The 12,459-nt window shown below is 30.6% G+C and overlaps 1 protein-coding gene across 1 annotated transcript; it reads left to right on the top strand.

The window, feature by feature from the left end:
* Positions 1-2,141: 2,141 nt before the first annotated feature.
* LOC149236334 (aluminum-activated malate transporter 8-like) lies at positions 2,142-4,206 on the top strand. Its single transcript, XM_089368850.1, has 6 exons — positions 2,142-2,292; positions 2,448-2,588; positions 2,702-2,892; positions 3,308-3,366; positions 3,515-3,653; positions 3,751-4,206. The coding sequence occupies exons 1-6, from the start codon at positions 2,142-2,144 to the stop codon at positions 4,204-4,206; spliced, it is 1,137 nt and encodes a 378-aa protein (XP_089224976.1).
* Positions 4,207-12,459: the final 8,253 nt, after the last annotated feature.

A 12,459-nucleotide genomic window follows, 5' to 3' on the forward strand; every position in this document is an offset into this window, starting at 1 on the left:
TACAAGTGTCATTCTTTACACATAATAGTATCCCCGATGTACATGGTCACGCATAAATAAAGAATGGGTTCGAATAATTGTCAATGAAAAGCAGCCAAAGAATAGTAATTATATCCCTATAGCATACTTTCCAGCAACTACAAGTGTCACTATCTACACATAATAATATCCTCGATCTACATAGTCACCCATGAATAAAGAATTAGTTATTGGAGCCTTCCAATCAATACAGAACAACTCCAACAAATCAAGGAATTTCCCATGAATGTCTAAATGCACTATGATAAGACATCATCTTATTGTGAATGGATTGAATCTGGTTTTCAAAACACATTATCTTATAGTGAAGTTGTCATGTAGAAAAGCCCTTGTAAAGGAGGAGAAAGTTCATATGCAAAATGCCCATCATTGGTAGTCAATGTAGTCATGGCACGGTTAGGACAACAAGAGTTTTTGAAATTAGAAACTAATTCATTTCCAAAAATATTTTTAACAATGTGCCTTGGTGATACTTTTCATTGATTACAATGATATTGTCATTCATCATACAAAAAATTAACAATAAATATATAATTTTTCAAAGATTCAAATATTATACTTATATATAGTAATTTTAAGACTATTTTAGATTGAAAAATCATACATTTAAAATGTATACAAATATTCAATTAAAAACATGTAATTTATTATTAAAATTAATAAAGTAAAAAAAAATAACAAACTACCTACAAATAAAATTACCAAAAAATAATAATTAACAAACAATAATTAACTAAAATTGACATTTTATTCTAGATTAATAGTATTTACTCAAATTTAATTCATATGCTACCGTAGTTATATGGATGATTACATCAGTAAACATAGAATTTGTGGATTACTACATCAATAAACATAGAATTTGTTAAAGATATTTGTATATACAATAAAGTGTATAATATTTTAATATTTGTGGATTATTACATCAATAAACATAGAATTTGTTGAACATATTTTTATATCCAATAAAGCGTATAATATTTTAATTTTGTGCGGCTTAGAAAACTTGTTAACCAGGATTATGCACATTTTATAATTTAAACATGTAATTCTTAAAGATATTTGTATATACAATAAAGTGTATAATATTTTAATATTTGTGGATTATTACATCAATAAACATAGAATTTGTTGAACATATTTTTATATCCAATAAAGCGTATAATATTTTAATTTTGTGCGGCTTAGAAAACTTGTTAACCAGGATTATGCACATTTTATAATTTAAACATGTAATTCTTAAAAAACATCCGTATACATATATATGGGCCTAATGTCTATGTCCCTTTGTGGACTGAATTTGACTGACTCGAGATCTGTATATCCATCTCCCAATTATATTTGCCTGCATCATGTGGGAAGCCACACGCGGAATGGTATTGTGCAGTTGGTGGGTTGATGGTGAAAAACGCCTTTGCAATTGTATAAAGTTTTCACCGTTATAAAAAAATATTTAATGTCCTTGCTCGCTCTGTGGACTATATTATTTATTAGTATATCCATCTTTATATGTGCTATGCTAATTATAGCCCTAGAGACCTGGCCGAATGTGCTCTGCGGCCCACATTCGAAATTTATACTAGTCATAATGCACAAATGCGACTTGAAAATCCTTCCCGGAGGTCCAGTTAGTGGCCGCCTTTCTCCCTTCCGTCGTGTTTCGTACTGAACAAGTCATTTTTTTGTACGTCTTTGTACTTATAAAAGGATAGAAAGGGAACTATGCTGGGACATTGTAGCCAGGCCCTAAACGCTGCATCAAGAGGACTGTCTTCTCTTGACTGGATATATAGCCAAAGAATTTTGAGAGAAAGAAAGAGCTTGAGTGATATTTCATAACCTTAAACCTGCTGATATATTGAAGGGTTTCCCAGTTTGAAGTTTAATTCTGGAGCTCGTGCTGAAAGAAATAGTTAGAATGGGGGGCACGATGATTCAGTCACAGCCTCTGGAGTGGGAAATTAATGTTAAGGAAGGGATGGAAGCGAATACCATCCAAGAGACCTTCTACGACCGTGTGGTTAGGAGAATTTCTCAAGCTTTTCACCAATACAAAAGATCTGTCATTTCTGTGAGCAGAAGGATTTGGCAGGTGGGTGTGGATGATCCTCGAAGAGTTATCCATTCCATCAAAGTTCCTTGCACTCTCTTTGGTCTCTGCATTTTACTTCGTCAAGCCATTGTTTAATACTTTTGGTGGAAATGCCATATGGGTTGTCATGACTGTCGTTGTGGTCTTCGACTTCACTGTAGGTAATTATTCACCAAATACCTCTGGGTATCTTCACACATTTTAAATTTTGGTATGAGGGTTTCATGACTATATAGTATCTCATTAGACCAGCTATTGGGCTTTCACAATAATAAAGCAATGTTTTGCGCCTTAATGATTTAATGACATAATACAGGTGCTACCTTGAGCAAAGGTCTGAACATATCTTTTGCCACACTGATGGCAGGATTATTGGGAGTGGGGATGAGCTATGTTACAGAACTTACGGGGAAAAACTGCGAACGAGTTATACTCGCTGTCTCTGTTTTTGCCTTAAGTCGGTACATTCTAGTCAATCCCAACAATGGAAAATATAATTATGCATGGTATGTTCGGTACTTCACTTTTCAGCGTTATGATGTTTATGCTTCCCTTCGGTGATCGATGCAGGTACAGTGTGCACATATTCGCATTTCTTTCCAGTGATCAAGCAAAGATACGATTACGGGATCGTCATCTTCATTATTACCTTCAATCTCGTTGCCATTTTTGGTTCTCGCATTGAAAACATTTTAGAAATTGGCGCATCAGAGACTAGCGACGATAGTGATAGGGTGTACACTCTCTTTCATAATAAATGTGTTTGCTTTTCCCATATGGGCTGGAGATGATCTTCACAATTCCATTATACATAACCTAGAAGGATTGGCTGGATCTCTCCACGGTAAGCTATAGCCCTGGAAAAACAATAAATCATTCATTTGCTATGATTTATTATCTTTATCTTGATTGTACCTGTATCATTTTTATTTGTTTGCAGATTTAAGCTACAACATTGGAAAAAAAATAAATCATTCATGTCTTATGATTAATTATCTTTATTTTGATTGTACCTATATCATTTATATCTTCATTGCCGATTTAAAGAATATTTCAAAGTCTTGAAAAGAAGAAACAACCTTAAACCATTTACTTCACTTAGCCCGAAATATTCCTAAATCTATAATATTACAGATTCGTGAAAATATTCATTCACTTATGTATTTTCACTTGCAGAATGCATTGCAGAGTACTTCGTGGAGTCCAAAGATGTCGAGGATTCAGGCGATGATAAGGTTGGAAGAAGCTATAAATGTGTGTTGAACTCGAAGACTACAAAAAAGTCACTGGTAGGTATCATAATTCATCACTATACACTTTCATCTTCTATCACATAAGTTCGACTATCCATTTATCTTTAACAGAGAACATTTAATTCTGCAGGCAAATTTCGCGGGAACCACCGCATGGAAGTTTTTTTTTCAGATATCCATGGCGACTTTATGTAAAAGTTGGAAGCGTGACTCGAGACTGCGCCTACTATGTGGAGGCTATAAATGGATTGTTAAATGCTGAGATTCAGGTAATGTTGGTCAAATTCTCCTATATATTGCTTTCTTATTTCCAGATGCCAATCAATTTCGTATCATTAATTATTAGTGATGATATTGTGTGATCAGAGGCCACTTTCTCGGAGAGAATATTTGAAGAGACCATGCATTGAAATCGGAAGAGAGTCTGCCAACATTCTTAGTGAACTAGCGGACCACATAAGGACAATGAGAAGTATAAATCCAATTTTAATGATGGATCGGTTAAAGGAAATGGTGGCGGAACTCCAAAATTCGCTGAGAGCTCAGCCAGAGCTTTTCATTAATACCAAGAGTTGGCAACCTGTTGAAGAGAAGCCCTTAACCACAATCATGGAGGTCTTTCCTCTGACTAGCTTTTCTGCGCTTTTGATAGAAACAGTGGCAAGGTTACAAAGTGTGATTGTCGCAGTAGAAGCGCTGGGAGAAGAGGCCAAGTTTAAAAGTACCGATCAACCAATAAAAGAATCCTCTCCACCATCTTTGACAAAAACAACTACGTCTCAAAACATCAACGAATCTTCCCACGATCACTGCAATGACTGATAACCTGGCATTTATTTCTCATTTCAATCCTTCATCGATGTAAATCGAGAATTGTGAAAAATATAAACCTCTCGTAGTAACGCTCTACAACTAAAGTTGTAAGGACAGTAGAAGAATGATTAAAAGACGCAATTATGTTGAATGAATGGTAAAGATTATAAGTTATTTTTACATATTTGAAGTATTTAACATTAAAATTGTTTATTAAGTATAGCGTAGGGAAATAAGTTCATTATATTGTACGGTTCGGCATACAAAGATAAATATATATACTTCACGATCGCCTAAGTTTTTATAATAATAAAATTATTTATAGTTTAATACTTAATTTTTTATACTAATAAAAATATTAAAAGTTTAAAAATCAATTTTTAATAATATTTATAATTTTATAATTAAAAAGAAAATTCATTTCATTATTTAAATGTTAATATTTTAATTATTATTTAAAAAATATTTTATTTGAAAATGATATTTTCTTTTCAACTAAAAATAATTTTACAATTTATTATATATATATATATATATATATATATAATAATTAAATTTAAAATGCATGGCAGCAAAAAAAAATTTCACATAACAACAAAAATATTACTATTATGGTATGTCACTTGAATCTGCTTTAAGAAAAATTAGATTTATTCACCATGAACAAGGGTTTAGATAATTCAAAATTAAAACATTTATTATTGAAATAAGAAAAACCCTTTCTCACATATATCTTATTTTAAAATCTTTTACTCAAAAGCATTTTGAAATATTTGATTTATAACCTTGCATGGTTAACTCTTTTTTAATTTATAATATTTGTTAAATGTTATATATCAACTCCATATTAAGAACTTAATAAATTATACATCTCTTTCATAAGGGAAAATGAAAATATAAGATTTTTTTTTAATTTATATTATATAAAATTATGTTATTTAATATAACCATTGAAATATTTGATATATGATTGAAACTAAAATATTTTTTTGTTATATATCAATTAAACATAGAAAAAATACACATTAGGTAAGAAAATAATATTACCCTTACATGTCATGTGTAACTCCATATTAAATATCGAAAGTATTAAATATTTCTTTCTTACTAAACAATATTTTTTTGTTTATACATTTAATCACATTATATCTCCCTAAATCAAAGTGGAAATTAAAATATTTTATTTATAACTAAAAATGTTTTTTTATTAGTATTTTTAATTTGTTAATAAAAATATTATTTATCATTTTTAAATTAAATGTTATTTAAAAACATCTCTATATCTCATGTCACATTATCCCATGTCAAATTTAAAGAAAGAGATATATTTAAAGAAATTTTAGTCAATATTATTTTGGAAATAAATTAATAACTTTAACATACTCGATAAAATGTTTATACATCAAGGTTTGTGTAGTATTCTTATCTTGGAGTTTGTAAATATGCATTTACTTAAAGAACAAGTAAAATAGAACTCACTAAAAATTGGTAATGTATTATAATCAATATAAATCAATATTGACTACTCAAGAATAAATGCAGTTTAAATTCTTTCAGGTGGAAATCTCTTTTAGAGTGCAAAATTTCAAAAAATGATTCCAGTGTTAGAGATTTAATCATTTTTATCTCTTGATATATTTGTTGTTATGATGGATGTACATTGGTTATATATATACCATGCATAACTTTTTATTATTGAAATTACATTTTTGAATGCATAAATAAATTCAATTTTGTGGAAATCTTCTTGGGTATTTAGATTGTTTAGACTACATAGATTAATAAATCTTTGTTTTATCTCAAACAAAATTGACAAAAAAAAACCTTAAAATGAAGAAAATTCAGAATAGTGATAACCAATTCAAATGTTTTAACCATAAATTTGTTTTCCAAGAGTTGCAGAAGTAAAATGAAGTAACTATTGTAATTAGAAACATTTGACATGACTTAAATAATGATTTTAAAACAATGATTGGTTTTAATAATTAATTATTATTATTATGATTTCTATTATTACTTAATATTACTGGATTTATTAATTAATATTATTATTTTTAATAATAATCATAAATCCAAGGGATTTATATTAAACCCAAAGATCAATATTATAAATATATAAACCTTAAAATAATAATACAATTTATACCCTAATATTAAACCCAATATTATAATATATTAAACCTTAATATTATAATACTATAAATATTATGAACCCTAAAATAGTAACCACATTAATAATGTGGTTGATATACGTCAATACACGTATATCAACCACATGCACAACCACATTAGTAAATGTGATTGAAATATGCCCATAGACATTAATGGAAGGCGTTAATAAACCCAAAAGACTAAAATTATAAGCCCAATGGATCAATATTATAAACCCTAAGGATTAAAACCCCATAGGATTAATATTTTAGACCCAAGAAATTAACAAAACCAAGGGATTAATATTAAAAACACAAGTGATTAATGAACCGAACGAAGTATTAATACTATCAACCCAAGGGATTAATAATATAAATCCACGCGATTAATAAACCTAATAGATTAATATTATAAACCCAAGGGATTTATATTACAAACCCTAGGGATTTAAAATCCAAGGGATTAATATTATAAACCTTAGGGATTATAAACCCAATGGACGAATATTATAAGCACAAGGAATTAATAAACCCAAGTGACTAATATTATGAACCGAAATGATTAATAAACCCTAACTTTGTAATTTTGAAACGCGCCATTGAATTGATTTTGTCACAATGTGATGTTGGATTGATTTTTGGGCCATGCAAATGTCACAATACAAAGCCGTTTTTAATGTCACAATGCAACGTTGAAAAATTACAATGTAATGTAAGTTTCCAACGATAATTGTCATATTGCTTGTCAAATTGCGACAATGTTTGTCACAATGCGACTTGGATATATTTATTCACCATTCAAATGTCAAAACATTGAATGTTAATGTTATTTCAAACCGAAGGGACTAATACTATAAACCCTATGGACTAAAAACCCATGGGATTAATATTATAAACCCTAGGGATTAATATTAAAAACTCAAAGAATTAATAAACCCAAGGGATTTATAAACCTTATTTTTGCAATGTTGAGGAGTGATATTAAATAAATATCCATGTAATGTATCATTGCAATAATGCATATCAAATTAATTGTCATCTTTCAACAATGTTTCTGACAATCCAACATTGATTTGATTTATGTAGCGTTTAAACATCACAATACAAAGCCATATTGTAGTCTTTCAATGTGATGTTGAAAAATTTGAAATGTAATGTAAGTTACCAACAATGATTGTCATATTGCTTGTCTCATTGTGACAATGTTTGTCACAATGGCATTGGCTAGATTTCTACACCATTCAAACATTACAACATTAAACCCTAAAGTTATTATAAATCCAAGGGTTTAATATTATAAACCCTAGGGATTAAAAACCCAAGGGATTAATATTATAAACCCTAGGCATTATAAACCCAAGGGATTAATATTATAAACTCAAGGAATTAATAAACCCAAGGGATTAATATTATAAACTCAAGGAATTAATAAACCCAAGGGATTAATAAACCCTAATTTTGTAATGTTGAGAGGTGACATTGAATAAATTGCAATGTAATATAACATTGCGATAATGAGTATCAAATTAATTGTCATCTTGCAACAATGTTTGTCACAATCCAACATTGGATTGACTTTTGCACAATGTTTACCACAATGTTTATCGACTTGAGGGATTAATAATATAAACGCAATGGATTAATATTATAAACCCAAGGTATTGATATTATAAACCATAGGGATTTAAAACCTAAGGATTTATATTGCAAACCCAAGGGACTAATATTATAAACCCAAGGGATTAATAAACCCTAATTTTGTAATGTTAAGAGCCAACATTGGATTGATTTTGTCACAGTGTAATGTTGGATTTATTTTGTACCATGTAAACATCACAATACAATGCCCTTTTGCAGTGTTGCAATGTGATGTTGGAAAATTGCAATGTAATGTAATTTTCAAACAACGATTGTCATATTACTTGTCAAATTATGACAATGTTTGTCATAATGCGACATTGGATATATTTCTTCACCATTCAAATGTTACAACATTAAAACATAATGTTATTTTAAACCCAAGGGACTAATATTATAAAACTTAAGGATTAAAAACCAAGAGATTAATATTATAAACCCTACATATTATAAACCCAAGGGATTAATATTATAAATGCAAGGAATTTATAAACCCAATGAATTTTTAAACCCTAATTTTGTAATGTTGAGAGGCGATATTCAATAAATTTCCTTTATACTACCTAACAACTAGATATCTATAAATACACTGAAAGTACTGAATAGATAGAAACTTTTTCATACAATAAAAGTCAAAACAAAGGTGATACACCACACTGCTTATATTCAGTTAAGTCAACTGGGACCGAGTCCCTTGCACTTGACCCAAGAAGTTCAGATTGCGAAATGCATGGGATGTATTGTTCTATGTGGCTGAGGCATCCATTTTTCTTCTGAAGTTGGTACTTGATTTGCTAAAAATTGTGACTATAATCTAGGAAAGCCTGTGCTATCGTGGTCGAGCCCGAAGGAATGTGATCTAAGGCTTTGACCAACAGGCCCTTCATCAACCAATACAAGTGAACTCTCTTCTAGTACTGAATAGTAGAACCTCGAGAGTGCCCAGGATTAGGCACCAAGGTCTACCAATCATTCACGTCAATGTTGAGAAGCTCATCTTTCTTATTTAACTCCTCTTCCCATTAAGCTATGAGACAAAGAACCACGACTGAGCCCGCATGATATGTAGTGGCTGCTTCATCAATAATCCTGGAGGTGGACTTACACCGAGGAGTTTTGTTGGTAGAAGGACTGGGAGAATGGGATGCTATAGCCGCTTTGGTCTTCTTCCTAAGACCACAGGAGCCCCTAGGGGTTTTTCTTCTCCCGAAAGCAGCGCGAACCATAGTAATGATGATGAAGGATCAAAAATACAAACTGAAACCAATCATATTAAAACTAGAAAATCGACCCAGAGCGAGCCAAAACCCAAGAGGTGAGAGCATCCAGGGGTTGCATCTAGCCGAGGGACCTGTCAGGGTAATCAAATATGAGAACCAGGACCCATAAAAAACTTAAAGGTATCTCTTTTTGTAACCCTGGCCCTTAAAACAGGAGTAATCCCAAGGCTCATATACATAAGTCCAACCAAGCGTAGACTTGTGGAGGGTATCGTTGCAAACCAAGCCATTTCCCTGTTGAGACCTTGATAATACAGAGCGATGACCACATATTACCAAATAAAAGCTTAATCGAGTGTTCCAATGACATAACCCGAGAGACCATGGGTGGCCCATAGGCCTTAGCAACAACATGCCCATGCGAGCCAACAAAACTCCAAAAAACATAGACATAGGAATATAAAAAAACATACAACCTTCAAACAATTCAGTAACAACAAGACCCTCTTCCATGGAATACATATTCCAGATCGACCCATTCATGGTGCATCCCTTTTTCCATGAAACCCATAGGCAAGAAAGACGAGCCTTGACAAAGAGATATGTGAAAAGTCGGAGAACATACCCGAGGTCGTCGACCTGAACCCACTACAGGAGAACCCAAGCCCTTCGCAATACCTCAACGAAATTCTTCAATAACATGTCGAATTGCTCTACTCCAATACTATGCCAAAACAAATTGCAGAAGGAGTACTTACCAATCTCACTAACGAAAAAGCCCAGAGCTTGCCACGTTTTCTTTCTATTACCACCTTCCCAAGTTGCATTGATTGTGATCATGTGATTTGCCACCCCTAAATGTGTTTCGTGCACATGGAAGGTGGCATAAGGGAACCTCAGGACTTGTAAGACACCCAATGCCTATTGAGATGATTGAGATTTTCCCGCTCGCACCCTAATCAGGGGATTTAAACATAGTTTATGAATAACTATATATTAATACATTAATTTATAAATTAGCATTATAATATTACAATATGTTTGAATGTTATGTTAATTTCATATTATTAGGGTTTATAATATTGGGGTTTTAATATTAGTGTTTTTAATATTGAATTTATAATATATAGTTTATATCATATAGTGTTAATAAAATTGGGATAAATTTAATAACATTGATGATGTTACATTAATAAAGTGTATTCATTATTAATAGTTTTAATATTATTAATATATTAATAAAAATATTAATTGATTAATGGTTAGTTTACTAATAGAATATTTACTTAATACATAATTAATATTTAGTTACAATGTGTATATATATATATATATATATAAGAGTTTAATATAACATTAATGACATATTAATAATATATCAATTTACACATTTGTAATGTTTTGACTATAAACAAATCTATACATTAACGCATGTTAACTATAGTTGACTATTATTGACATGTTCAACTATAGTAAACTTGGATATCATAGTCAACAATAGTCAGCATGACTACCATGGTGGACCACATAGTAAACGTAATCAACCACATTATATAAACGTAGTCAAACTTTTGATAGTTAACATTCATATTCAATATTAAACAGTTAATCGTGATCAAACATGGTTAATCCTATGTTTATCATATTTAAAAATAGTCAACGTGATGACATAGTCAAACATAATTAACCTTTCAAGGGCGAATATGGAAAAACATAGCTAATAATGTTTAGTTAAAAAATCTTGAACCATACTGAAAACATAGTCAACGATGTTTAACAATAGTCAAGTATAATAACTATGGTCAACCATTGTCAACCATAGTTGACTATATTGAGCATGGTTGACAAAGTATAATAACTATGGTCAACCGTTGTCAACCATAGTTGACTATATTGAGCATGGTTGACCTTTGTAAACCATGGATAGCCATGTTGAACCACAAACAACTTAGGTCAACCATTGTGAATCATGGTCATATTTGGTCGACTATAGTCACCATAATCAATGCTTAAAAATCATTTTCAAACCATGCTTAACATGACTAGTTGTTATTAAAATGGTTGAATATGGTCAACCTAGGTCACCATGGCAAAACATGGTCAGCAATAGCATCCCATTATCAATATAGACAACCATAATTTATCATAGAAAACTATAGTTAACCATGGTCAAATTAGTCAAACCATCTTCACCCATGGTGAACTTGGTCAAGCCATGTGACGAATGTCAAATTTTCACAAAATTCACATTGTGACCAACATTGCCGCGTTATGACAAACATTATAATAATGTTTTATTGGATTGTAATTTGTCCAACATGAGTATATGACATTTCAATTTTAGTTAACCACATTTACTAATTTGGTTGACTATATTCGACAATATTTGACTATGTTTGACACTCAACCCTCTTTAACATCAGTCAAACATAGCCAAACAAAGTTAACCATTATAGTCCATGTTTAAATATGTATGACCATGATCAAACTGGTTAACCCTTTTACCATATTTAACAAAATTCAAAAGTCACAATTGTTCATTCTTAAAGTAACTTGACCTTATTAAGGGTTATATTATTTGGGTTTATAATATTAGGTTTGATACCAGGGTTTATAAGATAGGGGTTTTAATGAGTTTAATATTAGGGTTTATAATGTTCAATTTAATATTAAGGTTTATAATATAGTTTGTTTAATATATAGGGATTAATATTATGGTTTAATATATAGGGTTTACAATATTTGGGTTTAAAATTAGGGTTTCAAATATAGGGTTTATAATATTTCAATGTGACAAACATTATTACAATATTACATTTTCACATTGTGACATAAATTTATCGAACGTCATAATGTGACAAAGATTATTGCAATGTTATATTACATTGCAATTTATCCAATATCGCAATGTGACATTAAAAAAATAATTAATATTACATTGCAATTTATCCAATATCGCAATGTGACATTAAAAAAATAATTAACGACATTTACTAATGTGGTTTACTATGTTTGATAATGTTGGACTATGTTTAACATTCAACACTCTTCAACTTTGGTCCAATAGAATCACCACTTAATATTATTGATTAATATTAATAGTCAAACATTGTCAACCACATTAGTCAAACATAGTCAAACAAAGTTAATCTTTATAGTCCATGTTTAAATAGTTGGCCATGATCAAAATTGGTCAACCCTATGTTTATCTTGTTTAACAAAAGTCAAAACTCACTTATAGTTGTCTTGAGTGT

This window comes from Pinus tabuliformis, chromosome 8 (genome assembly GCF_031772625.1).
Source record: "Pinus tabuliformis cultivar Carrire ecotype Pingquan chromosome 8, CPIR1, whole genome shotgun sequence".
Taxonomy (NCBI): domain Eukaryota; kingdom Viridiplantae; phylum Streptophyta; class Pinopsida; order Pinales; family Pinaceae; genus Pinus; species Pinus tabuliformis.

What these genes read in the sequence shown, in the direction of transcription:
- LOC149236334 (XM_089368850.1), top strand. Translation starts at nt 2,142, where the DNA reads ATGATCCTCGAAGAGTTATCCATTCCATCAAAGTTCCTTGCACTCTCT. An exon ending in GGTCTTCGACTTCACTGTAG is followed by an intron (nt 2,293 to 2,447) that starts GTAATTATTCAC and finishes GACATAATACAG; the next exon opens with GTGCTACCTTGAGCAAAGGT. An exon ending in AGGATTCAGGCGATGATAAG is followed by an intron (nt 3,367 to 3,514) that starts GTTGGAAGAAGC and finishes TTAATTCTGCAG; the next exon opens with GCAAATTTCGCGGGAACCAC.